We start from the raw sequence: 26478 nt of genomic DNA, 5'->3' as shown, positions 1-26478 counted from the left end.
GTTCCTTGTTGCTGTGACGACAGTCGTTAAGACTACCTGTGGCCAAGACTGAACGACCATCGTTGGTATCTTCACCTGAGGCCAATAGGTTACGTTTGTTGAGTTTCCTGGGAAGTGATGAAAGGACAGCATTGTAAGTGGGGGATAAGTGGTGGCGTAGACCCCCTCCTCTGTTCAATGACGGCTTCTCGACCCTGGTGTAGATGGCTTCCTTGACACCTCTTTCAAACCATCCATCTTCTCTGTCTAAAATGTGCATCTGGTGGTCCTCAAACGAGTGTCCTCTGTCCTTTAGATGTAAGTAGACTGCAGAGTCTTGACCTGAGGAGTTGGCCCTTCTGTGTTGAGCCATGCGTTTGTGTAGTGGTTGTTTAGTCTCACCAATATACAGGTCTGTGCATTCCTCACTGCATTGGACCGCATACACTAGATGGCTTTTCTTGTGTTTGGGTGTGCGGTCTTTGGGGTGGACCAGCATCTGTCTTAGTGTGTTCTTGGGTTTAAAAAACACAGGGATGTTATGTTTGTTGAAAATCCTCCTGAGTTTCTCTGATACTCCAGACACGTATGGAATCACAATGTTGTTCATAGATGTATAGACATGTATTGGAACAACAAATAAATAAAACACTTCCAGCACTACACTGTACGAGAGAGTGTGTGTGTTACCTCTGGGCCGGTGGCCTCTACAACACCATCAGTGCCGTTAGAGCACATGCGCTCTATAATCCTGGCCCTCAGTCCCTCCTTGATGAAGCCAATGTCAGACAGCAGCTCAGCAAACTGCCTCTTCAGACTGGCGATCTCCTGCACAGGTCACAACAGACATATTTTAAGAAACGTATTTTAATGTGAAGATAAGCTACAAAAGACAGCATTAAGAAGTGGTGGATTTAAAAAGAAAACACACAAACTAAACACTGCCATGCTCCCTGGCCCATGCCTAGGAACTCTCTGCACTGTGCAGCATTACACAATGGTAGAACAGAATGGATGGAGGTGGATACCTGTAAGCCACGCCAAGACAGAAAGTTCTCCCTGCAGTAAAGGAAGCCGGCCCGGTTGCCATTCTTTGCAGCACAACACCATCCCTGCATTTAATCATTTGAAAAGTTATTTGCATTTGGGAATTTATACGTATAAATACTGTTTTTGCGTTATTTTTCCAGAGAAGATAAGCTCAGTACCTTATATGCCTGTAACAAAGCTAGATGGTCACTATTGGCCAAAGCAAAGGCCAGTTTCTTCTCATTGGCTTCTTCCCGCTTATCCCATGGAGACACCTGGAAAAAAGACCAAATATAGAAAGTATTTCTATATAATAAAGACACTTCTGATGAATATTAATCGTTTTGTGAAATATTCTGTGTGAAAAAATACATACAAAGATCAAATAGCTGATTAAAGATCCTAAAATCAGCATTGTGATGCCAAGAAGTGACACACATGGTCTCTAAACAGCGGCAATGGTTTCTTACAAATGGTGATTTGAAGGCCAGACTGGCGGCGATGGTGAGTGCTGGGTCGAGGCAGCGAAAGATGGCACCAAACAGCATGAGTTTCCCGATGCGCACGTCAACGGGCAGGCAGGCCAGGTGGTAGCCCAGCGGGGTCAGTTTCTCATCTGCAGTGAGAGCGCCCAGGTCCTGCAGGCGCTGCTTGGCCGCATCCAAGCTTCCCATAGCCGGGGGTTCGATGAGCCGAGAGAAGACCGACTCCAGCGTCCGCTCAGCAAAGACATCCAGGATCTTAATTCTGTGGGGGGGATAAGAAATTCCATCATGGTGCTACAGGTAAGGCCCCATTTCCAAGAATAAATGTGTCATACATAAGCCTCTATTATTTGCATTTACAGAGACAACAAAGCAGGTTGGCATTGTGCAAAGAGCAAACAGATGGATCTACCGGAGGCAGAGCTGCTCTAGAGGCACTCTCTGGATCTCAGGCAGCTGTTGCTCAGCCAGCTGGTGTTGGAAGCAGTGGCTGGTGAAGAGGTGGAAGCAGAGCCCTGAGGCCACGCGACCCGCTCGACCCTTCCTCTGCAGTGCGTTGGCTCGAGAAACCCACGAGTCCTCCAGGCTCTCCATGCTTTTAGATGCATCGTACCTGAAAATATAATGTAATGTATTATGTAGATTTTAAAACAATAAGTAAATAACATTATCCATTAACTTAAGCTAAACACATGGCTACCTTTTCTCCTTCATCTTGCCGGAGTCGATGACATATACCACGTCGTCAATGGTTACCGAGGTCTCTGCGATGTTGGTGGAGATGATAATCTTTGTGACGCCCTCTGGGGGCCGGCTGAAAACTGCCTGCTGCTCCTCATTGGACAAGCTTGAGTGGAGCGGGTACACCACACACCTAACGAGTGGAAAACACATCCACAGTAGTTAGCATTTGACTAGTAGCTAGACACTGTTTTGAAAAGGAAAAAAAAAAAAAAAAATAAAAAAAAAAAGGGACACATGGGACCTTTTTTTGGACCAAGTAAAAATCAAATCATTAAAATTTCAAACCTCCCATAACTGACATCCTACACCATGTCTTGTAGAATTTTCTGCTTCTGTCATCCTGTAATGATGCAGTTTTCTTGTTGCCATGTACCAATTCTTAAAAAATTTAAATAAAACAAAAGTGTAAAAAGTAGACCAGTATTTGGATGAAACAGAGCACTCATTAAAATTGTGTATTTGTGAAAACCCTGTAGTCAACTAAGGAGGACATGTGTACATTCTTTAATTTTTAAAGGCATCAAGAAATTCACGTTTGCCACAAAATGGAGAAAAATTAAAGCACCATAGAGCATGAATTTTATCCCCTCATGAACACTATAGCAGGAGCGGCTGACTTTAGACACAGACCTGCTTGCACCCCTGTTGTTGAACATCCTGTTGGACTTGAGCTGCTCGTAGAGCATCTTGATCTCAGCCAGGCCTGGCAAAAACACGAGCACTGCACCTGGACACAGAAACCAAAAGGTTACACCAACCTATGAAAGTCCACGCTAAAAATTCCAAAGAGTCTTAAATTCACCTCGACTAGACTGAGAATAATTCTTACCTGGAGGGTAGTTGTGTTTTCCATCTACAATCCACTCCAGCAGGCTCTCCACCAGGTCCATGTTGATCTTGTCCAGGTCCATTACAGAAATGGTCTTCAGCACAGACTTCTTAGTATCTGCATCCACAGCAAAACAAAATGTAACACGTATGCTCCAACAGACAGCAACAGTTTATTAGTATAAGATCAAAGAGGAGCACTTTAAGAAACCATAAAACAGATCAGTTTATGATACTTGTTGTAGACTCACCTTTGTATCTGATCGTGAGCTCCTGCAGGCTGAGCTGCTGGTCTGGAATGGAGTCTTTGACAACGTCCTTCTTAGAGAAAGACATGAAGTTCCACATGTCATCACCCAAGTCGTCCACCATGTACTTGGGCTCTCCTTTGCTTCTTCGTTCACTTGTGAAAGACGAATTCTGTTTCCCTGAGCGCATGTAAGGACTGCCGTCCTCAATGACATAGCTGGGAAAAGAAATGAAATGGTTATGTTTTGGACAGAGATTGGACTGTCTCCCTTGTGTGCATGTTTTCCTCATCTCTCACTCCCTGTGTGTGTGTCTACTCCCTCCCCCTATCTGTGTGAATGGTGTGCTTGTGTTCGTCCTGTCCTCCCTCCAGGTCTCCATGGCGGAGAGGAGGTCGTGTGATTCAGGTGTGTTTGGCGTTTGAAGTTGTCAGTCGTCCTCCCGGATCCTTATTCCTCATATCTATGATTTCATCATCCTGTTAGTTTTTTGTTGGCCTATTTTCAATTCCATCCCTCCTCTGTTGCCTTTTCTGGAGTTTCTCTATTAAAAGGTTTTTTTCCCTCATCTGAATTGAGGGAAATTTGTGATTTGTGATATTGAGCTAAAACTAGTTTGACTATGAAGACAGTGTAAGACACAAACGGTTATATCCTTCCTTTACAGTTGATTTGCTTAGATATTTGTTGGAGTGGAGGAGGATGTACTTACCGGGATTTAGCGATGGCATCTTCAAGAAAAAACTGGTCAACGGGGAAAGTACGCCCTGAAATAAGAGAAATTCACAGAGGGGTCAAAAAAACAAAGAAAGAATCTGGATGGAATGAGGTGTCTGAAGTGAACGTGTAATTTGCATTTCACGTGGCAAATTACCTGGTATATGGACAGCGGGACAGTCGTAAAAATACTCAGAGAAGAGGTTGGCATTAAGTGTTGCACTCATTAGAATGATCTTCAGGTCTGGCCTCTGCATAATCAGGTCTTTTAATACCAACAGCAGGAAGTCACTGAGAAATAAAAATGGAGACGGACAGTGAGAAAAGAAAAACAAAATGACAGAAGTTTGTAGGTTATTATTTGCCCGTTTGAGAAGCTACAGTCTGAGATGGACTACATTGCCAAAGCTGTTAAGTGACAGCTCAGAAGGCATAAAGACGAGCGTGAAACACACTTTCTGTACCATATGCAAGTGATCTGCATAATCTCACCTCTCCTCTGTTCGCTCGTGCACCTCATCCACAATGACGTGTGTGACGCCTTTGAGGTCTGCCTCACCTTCCAGCCTCCTCAGTAGCACGCCAGTGGTGCAGTACAGCAATCTGGTGGCAGACGTCTGACAGAAGAGAGTAGTCAGTGATAACAGAGGCAGAAGGGATTGTATATAATAATATAAAGCGTGGCTACATATGCTTAGGATAGGACTTAGAATATGTTTCATTTGATTTCTTTGGGCCCAGTGACTAAAAGCTGATGGCTTAAAATCCTGCAGACTAGACATGTCAAATGTGCCCGTACCCTGACACTCTCCAGGCGGATCTGGTAGCCCACTGAGTTGCCCAGACACTCTGCGCGCTCCTGTGCCACTCTCTGGGCCACCGAGATGGCAGAGATGCGGCGGGGCTGAGTGCAAATGATGTTGGCCACCTGCTCCGCTCGACCACTTAATGAGGCGTCCAGAATGAACTGAGGGATCTGAGTGGTCTTACCACACCTGCAGGGAAGTAAAAGTAAAAAGGAAATATTTTTAAAGAATCACTCCAATAGGGTATATATATATATTCAGTCACTTAATTAATAAAATAGTAGAAGTACTGAGGGCCAGAATGTAACACTGCACTCAGGTTCCATACATTCTTGCTAATAAAAAAACACTGTGCTACTGAGCAGTATAAATTTCTTTTTCTCGTTTCAGTTTCATGTTTCCTTCAATTGAACCAAATTGAGTTTAAATAAATAGCCTTTCTCCTGTTTGAGTCTTTGTGAATGCCTGCACGTTATGCTGCCCTGTGTGACCCACCCAGTCATCCCGCTGACCACCAGCACCTGGCACCGGTCCAACAGGTCCAGGATGTTTTCTTTTTCTTGCCAAGCCGGCAGCTTCCTCCTCTGCTCCAACATGGACCTAAAACGCCTGGATGACTGGGTGAACAGAAGGAAGGGAAAGGAGGACAGCAATGCATTAAAAAAAAAACAACACCACATATGATAAAAATGTACAGATGAAGATGTTTTTTTATCAGTCAGTCCCAGCCTCCTTCTACCTGTTTCTTCTGAAACTCTCGGCACAGCTTGCCATTTTCTTGCAGTAGGTTGTCTATCTTCAGGTTGTGCTTAGTCACCATCTTCTTCCTCAGATTGACATAACTCTCATTCTCGACTGGAACGGCCTCATCCTCATCTTCCTCATCCCTCTCGTCCAGCTCCTCTGCCTCTCCTGTCTCTTTCACTTTAAAGAAAGAGGCGATGGGATTTAAACTCATATTTTTAAACATAAATACAGGGCTGAGCTCCATTTGATCATTCAAACAAACAATCTTGTTGACTCACGATCGGTGGGTCTCTGGCTGTTTGGTGGAGCAGTGCTTCTGCTGTTGGTATGATTACTGCTATTGGTAATGTTACTACTACTACTACTCCTGCTTTCCCCAGAAGCATTGCTCCTCACACTCTTACTCTTTGCTATAGAAAGAGACGGTGGAGGGACCACAACAACAGGCGGCGGCGTGCTGTATTTGTGATGACCGGCAGCCAGCAGTTCATTCATGGTAGTTTCATCCTCACACACGGTGATCAGAGTGTAAACGACAGGCTCGCTGCTCCTTGCTGCAGCCAACGCTTCTCCAAACAACCTTTCAGTCACGCTGAGCCTCCCTGCAGCACTGACGGATTCGTCGGTGGTGCTGAAGGCGACTATTGGTGCTTGAAATGGGTACCGGTTTCCTTTGGGGAAACGGACCTGTAGTTCATACTCAGGAGGAGAATAGCTGCTGAAGCCAGGCTGACTCGGACCGTCCAGGTTTGGGGAACCGGCCCCAGATCTCCCTGTAGAGAGGAGTTGGTGCTTAAACTTGCATTTGTCCCCAAACCGGCAGCCTTGCCCTTTCATGTAGAATCGGCAGACATCTCGGATGTTAAGAGCTCCTCCAACTCCTCGACTCCCGACTCTCCCACCATTCTTGGCAGCATTGTCCGAGATGAATGAGAGGTCCAGGGTTACTGTCCAGACTGCATTGGCAATGCGCTCACTGAAGCGCTCACCGTAAATGGCAGTGAGAGCCAGAGCTTCTTCCTGCCTCTGGCTCAAACACTCATCCATAGGCACCCCTTCAAGGCCATCAGGGGAAACTGCTTTCTGGCCGTAGCGCTCACTGAAAAGCTGGTGAAGGAGATGTTCCAAAGTAGCGCCGAATTCCCCTCCCAAAGATTCTAATGCTTGCTTGCTGCGCTCCCTGTCAAACCCATACCTAAACAAAGGAAAGATGAGAAAATAAAAGGGTAGAGGACAAGGAAAATTATTTTTTTCATTCCTGACAGCATAGCACCAAAAACACTGGCTTAAGATCAAAGGCAGTGTAACAGTCAACTCCAAAATCTTTCATAAAAGACATAAAATCTGTACATCACCTGCAGAGTTTTCCTATGGCAAATAAGGAGATGATAGGTTCAGGGGTGGGCCGTTCATCATCAGACTCTAGCTCATATGCTGGGCTTTCTGCTCTCTCTAGAGGCTCGTCGTTAGTGGCCCAAAACTGGCCTTCCGCACGGTGGTCCAACTCGTCAAAATCCTCATCATTCTCTTCGCCCCCCGAATAGTCCGTACCAGATTCACTGAAGCAGAGCGGAAGATATGAGTTCACGTGGAAAAACATCACTTTATTGAAACATGTCATTTTCTAGCATTCCAGTTATTATCTTTTTAACACATTAAGGAATGTACTCAGTAAATTTTAAGTATATTCAGTGGAATCTGCTTACTCATATGGCTCATCAAAGTCATGGGTCTGCAGATCCCTCAGCAGCTCCTTGAGTTGTTCTTGGTTCTCATTAGTCATGAAGATCTTCTGCAAGGGCATAGTGCTCACCGCCGGCCTGACGCCATCACCTGACTTTGGGCACGTACTGGTCCTTGCCAGGGACCTTGGGAGAGCCTTGCCAATGCTTTTCCCGCTGCCTCTGCCGTCCCTGCCTCGATCTCTACCTCCCCTTCCTCGACCTCCATCCCTGCCACCTGCACTGCTGCCGCCGCCAGCACTGCCGCTTCGTCCTCTGCCAGGTCTGGAGGCAAAGCCAGGTCAACAAGGTATACAAGAGAGATGAGGATTAACGGGGAAATCAGTAGGAAATGAGCACACAGTGATACATTTTAAATCGGATGATTTATTCCTTTGTTATAAATGTATACCTGCTGGAACGAGAGGGTCCAAAATCAAGGCTGAAATCATCGTCGTCGTCATCCCACTGATGAGCTCCTCCTTTCCTACCTCCACCTCCACCTCCACCTCCGCCTCCGCCTCTGCTTCCACCTCCACCACCTCTACCTCCTTTAGGCTTGTTAAATTTCCCCCCTCCTCTGTTTGGCCTCCCACCTCGTTTCCTTGCATTCATTTCTCTGTTAAAACATACATGAACAGTTTCATCACAGTATTTTTAAGCAAAGTATCACCACCAGCACGTCATAGATTGCATACAACACTGTCAGACCAACGTACACTCACCTTCAATTACTGTCCTTTCATAGCAGCAAACCTGCAAAGAGAGATATAAAATCTTCTCAGATCTGGGTGTAATAATCCAGGAGAGCGCTGCGATTTGCGGACCCGGGCAGAGCAGGCAGCTACTGTACAACAACTGCAGTGTACAGAGTCGCACATAGCTGTGGGGTGGTTCGTTGTGGCACTTCAGTTCAAGTGTGAGCAATGAGATGGTGGCTGACACACACAGCGCTGGTGGCTACAATTATGCAATCATACTGGGTATGCAGACTAAAGACTAACAACCAAACCGGGGCAATGACCATTTACGTCCACGCCTGGCTGCCTGACAATGTGTTTTGTTAGCAAGTTCCAAAGAAACAGGGTAACAGCTTGTATCAGAAATAACGTGGTATTGTGTCGCGTACTCTCGCACGTCAGTCACCGAAGTATACAAAGCTACAGCCAGCTAACAGCTAGCAAGCTCACGCCTCACTTCTGATTTAACAGGCTAACGTTAGCTGGGGGAAGATTTCTCACGGGTCAAGTCAAGGGGTTTAAACGCTTAAGAAAGCCACGAAAATACGGCAACACATTGAACACGATTAAGTACAAAAATACTTGAAAAACTTAACTTTCATAACAAGCATGAACAAACCTGAGACAGTTGTTCTGACCACCGGTAGCCTGCATCTTCTTCATTGGTGGAAACCCAAAGTTCAAAGATTCCTTTCCGGTGTCCGGTACGTTTGAGCTAGAAAATGCACAATAATTGGTGAATATATTTTATATGCAATATATGTAGGTTGTCGTACTAAATTAAAGCCGATATATGTTGAGTAAACTACATTTTGTATGAAAAGAGTTACGCTATTTCCAAAAAAAGCTTTCAAACCTGTAACCATGGTAACCGCAGTTTGCATCGAGCAATAACAACACAGAAAGCTGGCTCCCTGTTTTATAGTGGTTATTTTTAGGGTGATTTGGTGAACAAATATAGCTTGAAGTTTGCCAGTGTCGATTTATCAGTTGTTTGACTTTTCCCATTACAAAAATTGGCCTGTGGACAGCGTCTCCTCTCGGCTCTGACAACCATCTGCCGGCTGGGGGAAGCTGTCACGGATGTCTGGTAGAGTGTGATTGTGAATATCTCATTTCCAACAGCTACCACGACTTCTCATGTCTTTCCGATCTGCTGTCTCTAAATGTGTGTCATTTTCACTTTCAGGCAAGAAGGACAGTGCCTATTTAAAAACTCAAGGTAAATATCCAAGTTTTTCACACACCCACATTTGCATATCTGACAGTTGAGGTGCCTGATGTGAATATGTCTGTCTGTTTACAGGGGAAGGACCTATAAAGGTGTCGTACATTTTTCCAAATGGGGACAGATATGGTGAGTGATAACTGATGATATAGCTTTACACTTTTACATTACAGTTACATAGGTTTGTGTCATATTCTGTACTCCACAGAGGGGGAGTGCAGCAGGTCTGCATCAGGGGTGCTGATGAGGAGTGGTACTGGTAAACACACCTCAGCAGGTGGTATCATATACACTGGAGAGTGGCATGAAGACAAAGTATGTATTTACTGTGTGTGTACTGCACTTCTTCTGATATATGTTACTACAGACTGTGTGGTTGTATTTTCCCTGTGGGTAGTTATACATGCTTGCTTTCTCTCTCTCTCTCTCTCTCTCTCTCTCACACACACACACACACACACACACACACACACACACACACACACACACACACACACACACACACACACACACACACACACACACACACAAAGATGCATGGCAGAGGGACCATGCAGCATCCCTCTGGAGCACTATATGAAGGAGAATTCAAAGACAACATGTACCAAGGCACAGGGACATATACCTTCCCAGATGGCTCTTCTTACAAAGGCCCCTTCCACAAGAACAGGTGAAAAGCAATTCCTTTAATGTCATTCCTATAATGTTTTATGAAAAGAGTCATGTCTTTTAGGAGTTTCTAAATGACTGTACTGTAGGGCTGTGGTCTAAATGATGCTCACTGGTATTACCACAGAAAAGGAGTTGGGGTCTATTTGTATATTTCCTGAACCACCAATGGTTTAGTTCCTTAATATGCCATTTCCTACTTAAATTTATTGTGGCATAGGTGAAGGACAAGACCACATTTCTGATAGTAGATGTGCTGCTCACCATTACACTGTTTTGTGAAACCACTTGAACCCTAATATTTCCCCTTAAGCAGTTTCAAATTTAGGCTAGAACTACAAGCAGTTGTAAGCGGGGTCCAAGCCTCCCGGCGCAAGCCGCCCCTCCTGGCCCCGCCGAGGGGGCGCGAATCGGCCCGGGCTCGCCATGATTAATTGTCCCATTATCACGGGCCCCCGAGCCACGGCGGGGCCTGTGGAGAATAAGTGAGCAGAGTTATAAATGAAAGGGGCTTGCGGTTACGGAGATCTGAAATTAATGTATGTCTATGGGAGTGTTATTCGATTTCCAATTAATAGCGCCACCTAGAGGCCGATTGACGCCATATTTCACACAGCCCCTCGGGAGGGCGTGGCAGATAAGGTCCCCGAGCTGGGTGTAGATGGGCCATTGCAAACGTAAGATCTGACATGACATCCTGGTTATAGCGTTTGCGCAAAAATTTGTTGGCCTATAATTCGGCCGTTTTTTTGTCGGATCAAAATTCCCTCTACAAACTTTCTTCTTCGGTCTAGAGATGGTCCGTGCCAAATTTCGTGACGATCGGAGTTGCGGCTTTGGAGGAGTTAATTAAAATAGGTTTCCAGTTGTCGCGATTTAGCGAAATGAAAACGTCATTGCACAAAGGCGTGTCCTACACCATAGGAATCGACAGCATCCCCCAAACACGTAGACACAAGGTTTATGGGATTGTCCGGCCACATTTGAGCTTTGATTATAGCGCCACCTTTTGGCCGAATTTTGGTATCAATCGGAGTTGGTTGTGGAGATATAAAATGCATGTAAGTCAATGGGATATTTTTTGATGTCTTTAATCTGTAATAACAGCGCCACCTATGGGCATATTTGGGTGAACTTTGGTGCCTGTAGTAAGGGGACCATGCTGAACAATTCGGCTGTGGTTTCATGTCAATGTGACTTGTGGTTATAGAGGAACAATTTTTCTGGATTAAATAGCGCCACCTAGGGGCAAGTTGCACAAAATTTTGCACAAGCCCTCAGGGGGGTGTCCCACATGAATGCTCCAAATTTGGTGTCGATCGGCCTTTCCAAAGCGAATATATGACATCATTTCGTGTTTGTAGCGTTTTTCGCAAATGTTTGCTAGCATATAATTGCAACATTTTTTGCGGGATCAAAATTTCCTCTACAAACTTTCATCAGCTTGGTCCAGAGATTATCCGTGCCAAGTTTGGTGATGCTTGGACCCCTAATAAAAATGTTTTTAAAAAAGTTATTTTGAGATTGAGACCCAAGACTTGATTTTGATCTTATTATTATTATTTTGTTGTACTTTTGGCCATACAGTTATATCAAGTGTAAGATTTTTGATGTTTTCACTGGTGTGTTATAGGTTGGAGGGAGACGGGGCGTTCACTGACACACAGGGACTGGTTTGGATTGGGGAGTTCCACGGCAAAGCAGCACTGGGCCTGAAAATGCAGCACAACATTTAGGCAAAACACGCATTATTGTACTGCACTGTATTAACACTGTATGATACAGTATATTGTACATTAAAAATGAACGGTATCAGACTGTATTAGTTGCATCATGTATAAAGACACTGTACAAAATGCTGACTGATAGACCTGTGTTTCTGCCCACATCCAAACATCACACACCCATGTATTTCTGTGTACTGGTGGTTATACATCCATGCAATCAGTGAGTCATGTCTCTTTCCTGGCCATGGTGCTCCAACACAGCCAGTGTCTCTTTGTGTAAGCTTCTTGTTACTCAGAAAATATGACATTGGTGTTATTTTTGACACTTTGTCACTCTGCTTTTATGTTGCTGCGAGAGAAGACGTGCATTACATTCTGCATTAACAAATCCAGGAATACTATTAGCAAGTTTGCTCAGTTGCTTAGACTTTCATTTTGGCAAACCTGTGATTCCAACTATAAAAAATAAATATTATCTACCATTAAAATAGAAAAAAACTCAACAAAAGCCCCAAGCATTTTTCATTTCTCCCTGGTTGTACCATATCTTGACTCTCATCAGGGTGAAGGATGAGTGCAGGGCAGTTTTACATCATTACAACACCAGCCAATCACAGAGGGGCTTATGCTCACGTCCCTGTCAGCAACAGCTGTACCCGAAATATTGGAACATTGGCCCGAGGAGCTGTGTTTGATGTGAGTTAGTGGTAAGTTTGACCTTCACTGTTGGTGTGTGTGTATACACAGCTTTGTGTGTGAAACAGCTTCTCACCCTCTGTAACACTGCAAGACTCCTTCAACTAATAATTACGACAAAATCACACACGGTTCAGCATCGTTTAATAAGCAACTCTGATATTTTAGTATTTCATTCTATTGATTAATGCCTCTATGGATCTGTAATTGCACATACCCCTGAACAAATTCAGTGTTAAGTATTTATCTTGACTATACAGATGTGGAAATGTGTGTAACAAAAACACATATATACTGTAGTAACATCAATACAATGCTAACACCTTCTGGTAAAATACTGTACCAGATACAAGAACAGCTATTTTCTTTGATTGTACAGTTTTCAGGTAGAAAATAAAATGTTTGTATTGCAAACCTTCAGTGGTGATTTGAATGAAAAACCTTAAACATGATCATGAACAAGAACAATGAAATAAAAATAGAAAATGGCACTCAAGTTTGGCACAAGATACTAAAAAAAAATACATCTGAACTTGAAATATAGCTGACATAAATTAAAACTCACAATGAGTTATTGTGTTTAGTGAAAAATGTACAGCCTATGCAGTAAATCTTTAGTGCTTCAGGTGGTGTTTTGATACAAGAATGTGATGATAAATGTGTATTCATCACTACAGGTAGTGAGCTAGATGATGGCAAGGAAGCTTTTCAAAACTTTTGCAATATATTATCTCCATAAACCTGAGAATCCATAAAGTATACAATATTATTTTTTAAAGATTTCACCTTCCTGAAGAAGAAAAATAAATCCCTTGCAATGCAGAACAATGTGACAGAGAAATAAAAAAGTACACTCCTTATTGTGCTGGAAACATCATTAGACAAAAATAAAATACCCTTCCAAATACCATATTTAAATGCAAACAGATACTCAGAACAAAACAATGGCCATGCACAGTTCCACAGAGATAACTGTCAAAATGATTGTTCTATACAAAGACAATGCATGTCTGCTCTTGACCCCTCAAGGCAAGTAGATAACAATCTGAACCAACCATGATATGGAAATATGTGACCATGCTTTTCTGTTTTCTGTGCTTGTTTGTGTGCTTCAGTTTTGGACATTTCCAGGAAAAAACTTAAGAGCTCTCAACTCTGGAGCCCCGCTTAGGTAGTTAGGACGTGAAGGAACGAGAAAGTTCAGTAAAGACAAACTAGAAGGAAAAAAAAGCACCATTTTTGTGACAGCTGTGTTCTTCCAAGCAAGGGTGGCAAAGTGCTTACCAAGGCCACCACCAAGGGGCTCAGTGGTTTACGTTTTGTGCTGTTGTCGGGCAACGGGGGAAAGCAGGGAGTAACAATTAACCTTTTAACTGAATTCCCGCTATTCTCAGCATTGCAGAGGGTCGACTAGCCCAGGATGGCTCAATAGAAAAGCTGGTGGGACGTACATTTGTCAAACAACATTAGTCTTGATTCGAAACATATTTTTTCTTGTAAAACCAGAAAAATACCATTTGAAAACACTTCTGATAAAGCATCCATGTCACCATGTCACCTTTGCTTGTTCAAGTAATCTCACATCTCTCACATCTCTAATCCCCCCACCTTCGCATCTCCACATTTTATTTTTAATCTACAACGGCCGTAATACGCCATCGTGCTAAAACGCCGGTGTAGGTTTCAAACAGTATTTTAGGTTTTAAAAAACAAAACACTTCAAGGATGAAGACATAACTGGTTGTTTTGGTAACTGTGCAGCTGGTACATCTAGAAATAAGTCTAAAAAAGATACCCAGAATAGCAAGGATTCTATACAAGGTAAATTTTCTATTAAAAAAACAAAACAAATAGGGTACAGCTTCTTCTAAAAGATTCATATAGTTTTTTACTCCGAACTATCCTCTCCACATCTGGCCATTTACATGTTATTTTCTTTCTGCACCCACATACTGTTTACGTTCACATACAAACCTATACACTTACGGCTGGTATTCATATATATAATTTTTTTTGGTGACATATATGTGAGCTCACTATGCCATTTGTGGAAATACCTCTCACTTCTACATTTCGACTATCAAAAATGACCCTGTGGTTTGCTTCCAACACCTTTTTTTCCTTCTTCTAGAAAATACATAAGAAAAACTTTCAAATCCATCATCAACAAACTACGACCCAATACCTATAGTGGGCTTTGTTAAAATAAAATTAAAGACATAAACTGATTAGAAATCATTTAAAATTTACATCCTCATAAAAAAAATATTCATCATAAAATGTTTAACCACACATTGATACAAATAAATAGGAAAACATCACCAAGGAGTCAAAAAAGCACCAACATTTTAAAAAGGGGGACATATAAATTGACTAAGTGGTGAAGATATATTGTTGTGTAACACGGGTTGGGGTGGGGGGCAGTATAACTGGCCAACGCTGTCTGCTGCTACAGCGGTTTCTTATTAACAGCTACCTCTGTTGTTGCCTGTCATGTCCATGTGTGTTCACAGTAGTCATAGGCACGTTAGAGTCAATTATGTGTGTGTGTGGGATCTATCTGTACTGAGCTCACAGTAGGAAGCTCCATTTGTTGCTGCATTTCATCCTCCATCTTCTCCCATCACTGGATAGCCTATGGAGGCAGCTTCTTCGTCTCCAGCATTTTCTTCACCCTCCCCCATCCCTCCCCTCACTGATGCACTACATAAACCCCCTTCCCTTCTTCGTCCTCTGTTCAGACCCCATTTTTGCAGTAAGAACACCCCCTATGTTTGTATGCGACTTCTCCACTGCCAGCCCGCCACTCTCTCCGACCCTCTCCCTCCCCCACCCTCCTTCACGGATTCTGCAGCAGCCCCTCCCACTGGATCGGCTGGGAGAAGACCTCCCTCTCCAGCCACATCTCGTAGCTGTAGTGGAAGTCCTCGGGCAGCTCCACGCGCTGGCCCAGCACGCTCTGCAGGCAATTGTCCACGGGTGCGAAGTCTCCACTCTTGTTCTTGTCGTAGCGGCGGCTGTTGAACTTCTCGATGCTCTCCCTCAGGGCGCACTCCTCCGCCTGGAAGTCCCAGGGCCGTGCGTCGATATCTGGCACGTAAGGAGAAAGGAGGGGACATTTAATCAACCTCAAGGGCCCTTCTTTTAATACGTTTGAATGTCCACACAAGGCATTTCACCTTTTTCGTGGTGGTGACACAACAACACCAGTGCCTGTAGTTAGTGTTCAGCAATCTTTTCTTCCAATTTTCCACCTTATTCTCTCTCTTATTCTCTCATGGTGAAAGATCACTTGCTCTCCTGTAAGGGACAGTGACCCCGGAAAGTCCCCCTTTCTCTGTTGCTATGGCAACACATCCCAGAATAGAGCATTGCATTGCATTTCCCACGCACACGCACACCACACACACACACACACACACACACACACACACACACTTTTTATTGACCTGAAACGTCATGTTGGGTAAATGTATTCTTTATCCTGCAGTCTCAGATCTATTAATCAGCTGTGTGTGAGGGTAGAGGGTGAATGCTGGGACTCATTATCTTCACCACCACTTCATTTACAAAGATCAGAGAGGCCAAGCAGAGCGCGTTCTGAGCAACACAGATGATCCCCAAATTTAATCTGAGAGTCTTCTACACCATTTTTTAAAATAACTGTTTGATGATGAATACACTTTTTGTTTTTTATGGTTTTATCACCATAAATCATCATGAATTATGGGTATACTAACTGAGGTGAAAAGAGGTAGTAACTGGTTGATGGAATATAAGAATAAAAAAAAGGTTGCAAACCAGCTTTCTCATTTTCATTGAAAAACATAGTCATTGTTTGGATAGGAAACTCTCTCTAATGACTATATAGTAATGACTATAGTAATATAGTTAATGACTATATGAAATGCTAAAAAAGCATTAAAAAGATGTAAATGCATTGAGACGAGTGAAAACTCTGCATGTATTATGTGTAGTTTATACAGTCCAGTTTACTTTTACATTATGTAGCCTGCACCTGAGCTAAAGCACACTGGCCTGGTGAGTCACGGCTCCTGTCACCTAATTTGTGGCTTAATGTTTATTTTTTTCCTTTCAGACCTGAATCTCCTGTCATTGCATTGCTGCTGTGGATATTTAAATTTAATGTCCTTAATGCACAAAGAAGTCTAAAAAATTTAAACTGGCACTGTTGCATGTCATTTGTAATAAACTGACCAGTATGGCACTAACTCATCATAACCAAAAGTTATTTTTGTTAACTCAGAGTTTAAACACCTCATGTATGTGGTTCCACAGACCGCTATTTACCATTTCCGTAGGCCCAGTCGTCATTGAGCCTGTGGCGGACCTTCTGGTAGATGGCCGACATGGTCTTCATGTTGCTCTTCCTCCACTGGCGGCCCAGGTACTTGGTCTGAATCTTAAGCAGCTTCAGAACGTAGAGCTGCATCATGGCCTGCTTCACCTTCAGAGCTCTCTTCAGGATGGGGGCGGACTTGAACACCACCAGCATCTGAAATTGGGAGTGAAATTGACCAGAGAAGCATGTTTGAGCATGTAGTGGTCCACCAGAGGAATACTGCAAACAAAATACCCCTCAGCAGCCCATGGCTGTTTGATCTCAAAATGTGTTACAGGTCATGTATGGTTTGCAGCCCTGCTTCGCAACCTAGAAAAAACATCCACCCTGACTGCGAGAGACAAAATCCTGACCTTGATCTGGATTTGTGAAAAAAAGCCCGATTGGACATTTGCTTTTCATATAGCCTATAATACTAAGTATTTCTGATGCTGCTACAGTTTGTGTGCAATATACCAAGGAAAGTGTGTGTAGAAAGGCTGTTTTGTGCTGATCTATTTGTACCAGTTCATAATAGTGAACTGGCGCACACCCAGGGGCCCAGCATGGCGTATTCAGATGCTGATGGGGACAGATGGTAGATGTAGTCATGTGTCCAGTTTACCTGAAGCAAATTCAACATCCAATATAAATAAATTTAAATCAGGTGTTTTTTGATGATTTTCAATGGATGGTTTTAAGACTTTAAGACTCATAACGCAGTAATATGATTTATCAGATATATTGGGATGGGTAGGTTTTACAGTGGAGCCAGTGGAAAGTCACACCCTAAGACTACAGCATGAGGTTTAGCAGCAGAATTGCTCACCATTGTCCTGGAGTGTTTCCACTTGGTCAGCTTGTTTAATATTCTCAGCAGATTGATGCAAGAAAACAGGTTTCTCCAACAGAATTGGTTGTTGTCTCCTGCTTCCTAAAACACACACAGTGCACACAGAGGTCATAACGACACATAGAAGGCTACTTTACTAACTGACTTTCATCCAGTGAGTACCCAACAGATGACAGTGACTCACCAGGCTCTCAGCTGTGAGTTCGGGCATCTCATGGACCACACAGTGGGGGAAGTCCAGCACACATATACTGCAATGAAACGAGTGAAAATGTGTACTCATAGTTTATACGGTCCAGTTTACTTTTACATTATGCAGCCTGCACCTGAGCTAAAGCACACTGGCCTGGTCCTTTCACCCGCTGAGTCAAGACTCCTGTCACCTAATTTGTGGCTTAATGTTTATTTTATCCCTTTCACACCTGAATCTCCTGTCATTGCATTGCTGCTGTGATGCCATCTGTGCCACCTCCTGAAAGCCTGCTGATGTACATTCATGCAAGATTGCAATCGTGCCCTTAATGCCCTGTGTGTCCAACATGCACATTTTTAAAAAAAAGTTACAGTAATAGCAAATAGTAGCCATTTCTGATATGAGTCACTGGAAATGTTTATAGCTGTTGTAAATGCCGAAACTGGAGGCACAGTTATACAATTTCCCAGTGTCTCCTGCCCCACACCAAGCCTTTCTTTGTTAGAAAGTACAGTGTGTGGAGAAAAGGATCCTACCTGTTTTTGGCACTGATATAGGACATGATGTTCTGATTGAAGAACTTGAGGATGAGTGGGATACAGTTGGCGAACACCAAGTGCTGGGAGACGATCTCGAACTGCAGGGAAAGAGGAGGTGGCAGTGTGGAATAGTTAGACAGTCTGGAAAAGACTAAACGACTGAAAATGTAACTCTTCCTTATCTGAATTGTTACATTTGGCCCAATACAAAAATAAAAACACCACAGATATTTTAGAACCACTTTTATAAGACATTTTTAAATCATGGTTAGGACGGGACAAACCATGCAGGGAACATTTCATATCTCAAGAGAGAATAGAAGAGAAATATAATAATACTGTGGCCGATAATCCTGTATCAATGATGAGATTAATGTGTGGGGAAAAGGTCAAGAATCAGGAGATTTATATTCTCATGCTGCAGCTATACAATTCCTTCATCTTGTCCACAAAGTTTTCCTCTGATTAAAAAACAGAAGCAATTCTGCTGCTGAATCTACCATATTTCAGTATTTTTTTGACTGTGGTTGTTTAAAACATACTGTATTTTGCCCCCCTTTTCTATATGTAATGATTCACCTTGATTATGTTTTTTGGGGATTTATATAACAAATAATGTACAGGAATAATCGATTTTGTCTTCCCACTGCAGCTGCATTTTGCCAATGTGTCTGCATGCAATCTTCTTTTGTGGCAGCAGAGGGCGCTACCACTCTAATTCCATAGAGCAGCCAATTAAAGGAGTGTGATGGAATGAAAAAGAAAATAACCCCATGTAAAACTGGAAATAAAACAAAATATAAGCACATAAAATGGGGCCAAATCCTCTTTTTAAAAAGTTGATTTTCTGTCTTCAACTGTGAGTCTATTTGATGCATGAGGTGGAGCAGGTGGGGGTGCTGGCCAAAGGTAAGATGGAGAAAGAGAAGTATAATGTAATGACGGTGAGAATGACGGTAATGTGAGGTTTCTGTAGGAAGGAGGACTGGAGGTATATGTGTGTGTGTGTGTGTGTGTCTGTGTGTATATAACCTGATAAATATGGTTGAGTTTGAAGTGTTTGAGAAGCAGCAGGAGCAGAGCAGAGATGGCCTTGACGATGATTTCCTTGTGACGGTTCACGTCTATTCCCAGCTTCATGCTCTGAAGGACTGTGATACTGGAGGGCACACAGACACACAGACACACACACAGACACAGACACACACACACACACACACACTGGCCTTCAGGTCTCTAACAGTGTTGTCTCAATAAATTAAACCATAAAGAGACAGACTGTTCACTCCCTTTTGAAAACAAGCAGATATTCTGATTAGTCTGTTGTTGATGCATCTGAGTTTTTTTTCAGGGCAAGCTAAATAGTGTACAGCGTCAAACTAAGCAGAAAGAGTACAGATTTCAGCCATGAAAATGTCAGACAAGGTTGGAATTTCTTATTTAGTTAAATGCTTCTTTTTTTTTTGCTTATTTATAACAGGCCTTTCAGCTCTCTGGTCTAAAACTAGGCCATACCACAGACTACAATCAACCCAGAATTGTGAAAAGTATATTTTCCAATGATTTTCCATCAGCCCAAAAATGTAACAAAAAAGCAGACTTTTCTTGCTGATGAACAGAAAAAGACAAAATGGAAAATTAGCCTGGTTAATCTGAAATTGCAGGAGATGTGTGTAAATCATGTGAAGATAGTGCTTCTCAGAGGGTTCACTTTCTATCCGACATATTAATGAATTGTGGCTCAACAAACAGCAGTTGTAAATGGAGGGGAAATCTAACATGCAATCTAACAAGTATATTTTATCTTCAACTGCCTGATCTAAACATGGCTGTAGATAAAAAAAGCACCATTATAATAAGATTAAAATAGTCAAACTGCAGCAGACCTTCTACAGTACTTACGGCATCTCCTCAGGCAGCACATCAGCCAAGATGTTGATGGAGTCAGTTTTGGCTTTGGAGGTTGGAGCTGCAGCCAGCAGCAGCTTCAGGAGGGCAATCTGACACAGGTTACAAAATATTAAAACACAGACCCTGTTGGAGATCTATATTTTATTGTGTAACAGGTAAAACGTACTGTGTTCAAATAATTGCCTACAAACTTTTAAGCCAAATGAAAACACATTTGGTGGCAAGATAATGCCAATCAGAGATACATTTAGAGCCACTCACCACGTACTGGGAGAGGTTAGGAAGCATGCCCAGGTACAGCATCTCTGCTGGTGTCTCCTCCACCTCCTCCTCGCCCTATACAACACAACACACATCAAACCATACGCACAACCAGTATGCTGGATAAATTCAACACTCATATTTCAGGAACCAAGGACAAACACAGCCTGGTTTCTATCTTGATAAAATATTCACATTAAATATTCAGTTTGTCTTTCCATGTGGCTTTAAAACATTAAAGACACTGAAACTAATTTTACAAGGCTGCCACATTTTTATATGGGGTACAAAAAGGTCATGACATTACTGACCAGAGTCAGTGGACACAGTTGCAGCTCCTCCTCCCTTTTCATCTGGACTTCAGCAATGGACACATACTTGTGCTGGAGAAGAGAAGAAAGCAATATAATAAAAGTTGTAAAATATTGTATAAAAAGGTGTTGGATTGAGTGTTAATTAGCATTGTTAACTGACATCCAGAGGGGTATTCTTCTGTGTAACTACACTTTTGAGTAAGTAAGTAAGTATGGATTTTTAAGAGGGGTGTCAATGTCAGGGAATTCAGCAGCAAAGGAGTATTGATTAGGAAACATAATAAGCCAAAGCAAAAGGAGAAGAACGACATTTTGAAATGTGAATCTGTCTGTTAGAGACTGAATGATTGAAAAAAGCCTGAGAGTGAGTTATTTCCCCACTCACCTGTTTAAGAGTCTTGACGCTCTCATGGATTGGCCTGGGCAAGCCCACCAGGGTCTCTATGTCACTACAAAACAACTAACAGTTAATACCAGACTGAAAGAGGAAAAAGTTAAAAGCATATTTTTTGTGTCCAATGAAATGCCTACTTTCCCAGAGTAAAACCGATGAACTTGTTCCTACTGGTCTCAAGGAAGTGCTCGATGTCCTTCTCCCTGTACATTCACAGATGGGCTGCAGTCAGATTTTGGATTCATTTGAGAACACCTGCTGTCACAGCTCTGTATATGAACAAGCAACTTAACAGCCATTTTTCAGGGGAGCAATCACACACGCGTGCGCACACCCACACAAACAAGACCAGAGCACAGCACACTGCATTAGCTTTGTCAAATCTGTCACACTGTGAGCTGCTCTCTGTGCCTCCTACTTAATAAGCCCTGTGTGTTGCAACACTCTGATCTATAGACATAAACACACTTAATGATAAGGTTCACTAAAGGATAGACAGAACATAGGTTTTCTGATAACTAATGCACAATAAACACAGTGCTATAACGTGTTTGTGTCCTTTCTCAGATGCATTATTCATGTCCCCAAAGCAGAGGCGGGAACCCCGGGAGGACACACATGCTTCTGTCTGGAATAGACAGATGGAGAGCGTATTGCTAGATGAGAGTGAGGAGAAAAAACTGAGAGAGAGTTTTGTCTTAACTCCTCAAACGGTGGCACAGAATCAGGGTGGGAAGCTGACACCAGCTGCCAGCTGAATGGTGCTAAGTCCTGGCTGTGGGTGGGAAGTTTTCTCTACTCTAGAGGTTAAAATGGCAGGTGGCCAACAATCACTTTAAGGTTTTATTCGGTGGAATAACAGCTAAGTGCTTTTAAACTAATAAAAAACATCCGTCAGGGATCCATCATTTTTAGAAGCTGAAGTAATGAGTATCAGTATTATTTTTCATAAAAAGGGTCTCACTTATGCGGTTTTTAATGCCAATTTGTTTGCAGGATCTGTGACTTTTTGAATTTTAGGATAATGTATGGATATTATCAGTGTAATTTATCCCAAAGTAAGGCAGAATCAATACTGTGAGAGGGCACTTTATTGCACTTTGAAAACAGGCATACAATTGCAGCTTTTAATTGTTAACACTGTAAAAAGTCCAAATACCTTTTACCAGTATTTTACAGTTAATGGGTATTTATTTCAGACTCTTGAGTGCTGTTAAAAACTAAAGCAGAAACAAAAACTGTGCAATTAACCTGACTTTAGGGGCCCAGGGAAGGCCCTTGGGGAAGTTGACCCTTTCTGTGGGGTGTCTGAGGGGAGGCGGTGGAGGTGGCGGCTGGATGATGACATCACGGTCCAAGGGGTCCACCTCGCCCTCGATGCCGCTGTCTGTGTCCTCGGGGTCCTCTTCCTCGTCCCGGGCGTCATCGTTCTTGAAGGGGTCCCGCTCGTTGTATGTGTCCAGGCTGTCCTGCTTGACCAGGGGCTGGGAGAGAGAGAGAGAGGACAGGAGGACTGCTTATGTCAAGTCACTTATAAAACACACAGCGAGGAGTACTTAGCCCATCCCATTTTTAAAATGTTGTAAATTCCATAGGTGGAAATAGATTAATAATCCACCACATAAACTTTACCTTATAGCATATATTTGACCTTTAGCCCCTTAACAAGCAAACTCATGCTGTGCAGCCAAACACTGTACAAGCCCACTTCATTTTAAATTCTAGTGGATATCCCAAGCTTTCAGAAAAAATACCAAAGTTTTGGGAAAATGGGTAGACCATCTGAAGGTGCAGTCATAAAAAAGTCTTGAATTTAAATATTTCACAACAATTAAGTGTTGGTGCAAGCTGATACAGAATATCTACTGTGTGGAATAAAATTATGTCAACAACGTAAAAGGGGAAACAAAATAGGAAAACTCAGTGTTACGAGTTAAACTCCACTTTCCTGATCATTCAGTGCTAATAAATGTCATGTCCTATATTTTGAAGAGAGTACCGATCTCATTTTGAGTTTTGGCCAATATACTGGTGCCTACATCTAGTTTACATTATTCCCACTTATTGCAACATGTTATATACACAGCAGGATTTGATATCTCCCCATTGCACAGCACACAGACAACAGGCTACATTCAGACTGCAGCTATAGTCTAAGGGGAACATATTAAGGTGAGTTTCTTGCAAACGGAGAACTGTACTGTGAGCAGCCTAGCAAATTAAACATTATTACAAATAAATTCCCATTTAGGGAATAGATCAAAATTAAGCATTAAAGTTGTTGTATGAATGTATCCAAAAGGACTGCTACAACAACAATCTTGGTATCGATATTTAAATGGTTCATCATTTTGTGAAATATGCTTCTCCTCTTTTTGCCAAGAGTTAGATGAAAAATCCAATACCACTCCGTCTGTTAAATATGAAGCTAGAGCCAGAGATAGTTAGCTTAGGTTAGCTTAGCGTAAAAACTAGAAACAGGGAGAAACAGCTAGCCTGGCTCTGTCCATACATAAAAAAAAAACACCTACTACCTCTTCCAAAGCTTACTACTTAACACATTATATCTAATTTGTTTTTTCCCGCGTGTTTGTGGGTTTATGCTGTGTGCTGGACTGCTGGCCACGTGCTGTGACTTCTTGGCCTCTTCTTGCCTGGTTGTCCTTGCGCCCAGCCAAGATACACTTACTCTTCAGTGTTTGTACATTAAACAAACAAGATATAGCATGTGAATGAAAGAGACCTTTATTTACAGGTGCTGGTGGGCAAATTTGTTTATCTTTGAACAGAGCTAGCAAGCTGTTTCTCCCCCGTTCCAGTTTTTTTATGCAAAGCTACAGTTAAGCTAACCGTCTGGCTCCAGCTTAATTGTTAGCATACAGATATGAGGGTGGTTTCAATCTAGCTCTTGGCAAGAAAGCAAATAAGCATATTTCCCCTCTTCTTTTAACTTTTCTTGCAAAAACATTGTGTTTTTAATGTTTAAAACCCTGGAAGGGCAGCTAAAATCAATGTGACATTTTCTTAGAGTGGCAGGAAAAAGACAACTTTCCACAGCAACCACAAGCAACATTTCTGATTGAACTTACCAAGCATCTGCATTTCAAAAGATACAGGAAAATGCAAGCAAGGCCCAATAAGGCTAAGACTTTATACTGAGCGCTTATCTACAAACAAACCCATTTCAGTGCGAAACGCGCACACACACACACACACACACACACACACACACACACACACACACACACACATATGAATGATTGTAGCAATAGTGCAAGCATCAGGCATGAGTCAGCACTCTGGACATTAGTTGAGCTAGTGCAGTCGATGTATGGTGCGCCAGTGGTAGTACTAACGCTGGACTAAGTGAGAAGTATAGTGAGTGTATGGTAGGGAGGAGGGAGGGAGGGTGAAAGAGGTGAACTGTGTTACGAGCCATTCTCTATGGAGAAGCCATTCACTGCTGTGTGGGAGGGAAAGCTAGTGTTTTTTTCTATCAGGGTTAGGGGACAACTGCTTTCAATGACATCCATTTAAGAGAGAGATCAACTAAAACCCAAATGCAACACCTACAGAAGAGAAAATATGTTTGTGACGATCTTAGTTCACCTCCTCAATGAATGCATTTTCAGGATATTGACCCCTAGTCCAGAGTCTACAGTGCAAGGTGATTTGAGGCCAAACCTGGTAGCAATGTGATGAACTACAGGGGGATGCTACTACAGTAGATGTCTGAAGTGACTGTCTTTGTGGGACAGTGGGTAGTGATCGCTCCAGCACCAATGATAACAGCCAGCAAGTCAGCCCTGTCTCTCAACGCCCCCACCCCCATACTGTGCAGGCGACAGTGAAGGAGGAGGAGAGAGGAGAAAGAGGAGAAAGAATCAGAGTGAGAAGTCAGTATGGGGTGTGAGTGGATGGCAAGGAAGGAGAAGGAGATGAAAATGGTGGAAGCATGGGAAGGAAGGTGGAGTGGGAGGACAGGGAGGAGGATGAGCAGGAGGGAGATAAAAGCAAGAAAAAAAATTGAGTAATAGAAAAAAGGAGGACTAGAAAGAACAAAGAACAAGTGGAAAACAGTAGGAAGGATTGAATGGCATAATGAGGGTGGAAATAAGGTTTTTAAAAAGTATCAAGGGGAGTGGAGGAAATAGGCATGTATGGATGAGAGAAAAGCAAGAAAGGAAGATAAGCATAAGGGAGAAAAATAAAAGAGACAAAAAAAAAGGTGAAAAAAATAAATGGAAGAAAACACTTAGGTAACGATAATGAAACTCAAGAAATAGTTCAACATTTTGGGAAATGCGGATATGCGTTTTCAAGAGTGAGTTAGATGAGAAGATTGATTCCAATCTCATGAGGTGCGTTGAGGTGCCTACGCAGAGCCAAATGGATACTAAAGGACTGGTAAGGAGACGTTTGAAGATTTTCCCCGTTTTCAGTCTTCATGCTAAGCTAAGCTAAGAGCTGCAGCTCCCCATATTTAGCATTCAGACACAGCAGTGGTATGGACCTTCTCATCTAACTCTCAGCAAAAATGCAAATAAGTGTATTTCCTAAATATCAAACTATACCTTTAAGTGTTGGAAATTAGGCAGAGAGTAGGATTGCACCAAAACCACTTGGAGCATTAAACTTTGGGTTTCTGATTAATTTCTTCCATAAAACACTTTAAATGTATAGTGTCCAGATAACATGCTTCAACCTCTTTTCCAAAATAATTTTAATAATTCAGTGTGCGAAAGGGTAACATTTCTGACATGTTAAATATTGCTTTCTCAGTTTTGGTGCATCCCGATATGATTGGATGAGGTTAAATGATAAGAGGAGAAGAGGGGAACGAGAAGGAGAGAGAGAGAGAATGTGGGGGGAATGTGGGAGAGGAGTGCTAAAAGTCCAGCTCAATGCAGAGAAATAATGCAGTGGGAAGAGAGGGAATTTGTGGGTAAAGACCTGCTTCTTGGGAAAGGGACTGTCTCCTTCCAAGCTATCAACAAAGGCACTCTGTGGGAAAACAAGGAAGAGGGGCAATGAGAAACACCAGGGCAATTAGAGAGAGAGATCCTGTCTAGTCGAAGCTCTACTAAAAGCAACGGGCCTGGAATTCTCAAAGCCATCCCAGCACCAATATCATCTCTGGCACTTTTGGAAAACCTGACCCAGCGTAGAACTAGAGGGTGGGTTACAGAAGGAATTGTATAGGATAACTTTACTGCTCAACAATAAAAATACAAATAATGGAAACATTAGTCTTACGTAGCATTTGTGATGTTAGTATAGTTTGGTTATACTGTAGGGTTAAAAAGG

General features: G+C 42.5%; 3 protein-coding genes across 7 annotated transcripts in view; 1 reads left to right on the top strand and 2 right to left on the bottom strand.

Annotated features, from left to right (window-relative positions):
- The window catches only part of dhx57 (DEAH (Asp-Glu-Ala-Asp/His) box polypeptide 57), an 11942-nt gene extending 2935 nt beyond the window's left edge, over positions 1 to 9007 (bottom strand). The window contains exons 1-22 of one of the 2 annotated variants that reach the window (XM_046071647.1): positions 8901 to 9007; positions 8664 to 8759; positions 8030 to 8060; positions 7717 to 7923; positions 7290 to 7589; positions 6939 to 7142; positions 5862 to 6778; positions 5576 to 5760; positions 5332 to 5453; positions 4830 to 5025; positions 4523 to 4647; positions 4188 to 4321; positions 4026 to 4080; positions 3317 to 3531; positions 3067 to 3183; positions 2868 to 2964; positions 2194 to 2367; positions 1906 to 2106; positions 1479 to 1755; positions 1188 to 1283; positions 1008 to 1091; positions 670 to 807 (exon numbers count right to left, since the gene is read on the bottom strand). In XM_046071647.1, coding sequence (XP_045927603.1) covers positions 670 to 807; positions 1008 to 1091; positions 1188 to 1283; positions 1479 to 1755; positions 1906 to 2106; positions 2194 to 2367; positions 2868 to 2964; positions 3067 to 3183; positions 3317 to 3531; positions 4026 to 4080; positions 4188 to 4321; positions 4523 to 4647; positions 4830 to 5025; positions 5332 to 5453; positions 5576 to 5760; positions 5862 to 6778; positions 6939 to 7142; positions 7290 to 7589; positions 7717 to 7919 — 3840 coding nt within the window. In that variant the 5' untranslated portion in view covers positions 7920 to 7923; positions 8030 to 8060; positions 8664 to 8759; positions 8901 to 9007. The other variant, XM_046071646.1, reaches the window with a different exon arrangement.
- morn2 (MORN repeat containing 2) lies at positions 8533 to 11763 on the top strand. 2 transcript variants are annotated; one of them, XM_046071674.1, is made up of 7 exons: positions 8533 to 8748; positions 9076 to 9134; positions 9234 to 9266; positions 9351 to 9401; positions 9481 to 9587; positions 9806 to 9942; positions 11575 to 11763. In XM_046071674.1, exons 2-7 carry the CDS (start codon positions 9128 to 9130, stop codon positions 11675 to 11677), a joined length of 438 nt encoding a protein of 145 aa, XP_045927630.1. In that variant the 5' UTR covers positions 8533 to 8748; positions 9076 to 9127; the 3' UTR covers positions 11678 to 11763. The 2 variants fall into 2 exon arrangements, with proteins under 2 accessions (XP_045927630.1, XP_045927631.1); XM_046071675.1 differs by lacking the exon at positions 8533 to 8748 and adding an exon at positions 8762 to 8780.
- Positions 11764 to 12491: 728 nt separating this feature from the next.
- The window catches only part of strip2 (striatin interacting protein 2), a 34235-nt gene continuing 20248 nt past the window's right edge, over positions 12492 to 26478 (bottom strand). For 2 of the 3 annotated variants that reach the window (XM_046071651.1, XM_046071650.1), the window contains exons 10-21: positions 22423 to 22655; positions 21309 to 21374; positions 21163 to 21226; positions 20775 to 20846; positions 20464 to 20538; positions 20194 to 20291; positions 19324 to 19450; positions 18289 to 18389; positions 17744 to 17810; positions 17536 to 17640; positions 16676 to 16880; positions 12492 to 15454 (exon numbers count right to left, since the gene is read on the bottom strand). In XM_046071651.1, the coding sequence (XP_045927607.1) occupies positions 15204 to 15454; positions 16676 to 16880; positions 17536 to 17640; positions 17744 to 17810; positions 18289 to 18389; positions 19324 to 19450; positions 20194 to 20291; positions 20464 to 20538; positions 20775 to 20846; positions 21163 to 21226; positions 21309 to 21374; positions 22423 to 22655 (1464 nt within the window). In that variant the 3' untranslated portion in view covers positions 12492 to 15203. Of the gene's footprint in view, positions 15455 to 16675; positions 16881 to 17535; positions 17641 to 17743; positions 17811 to 18288; positions 18390 to 19323; positions 19451 to 20193; positions 20292 to 20463; positions 20539 to 20774; positions 20847 to 21162; positions 21227 to 21308; positions 21375 to 22422; positions 22656 to 26124; positions 26176 to 26478 lie in introns of all 3 variants that reach the window. The other variant, XM_046071652.1, reaches the window with a different exon arrangement.

This window comes from Micropterus dolomieu, linkage group LG16 (assembly GCF_021292245.1).
Source record: "Micropterus dolomieu isolate WLL.071019.BEF.003 ecotype Adirondacks linkage group LG16, ASM2129224v1, whole genome shotgun sequence".
Taxonomy (NCBI): domain Eukaryota; kingdom Metazoa; phylum Chordata; class Actinopteri; order Centrarchiformes; family Centrarchidae; genus Micropterus; species Micropterus dolomieu.
The sequence above is the reverse complement of the archived record's forward strand: the minus strand, read 5'-3'. Positions and strand labels throughout refer to the sequence as shown.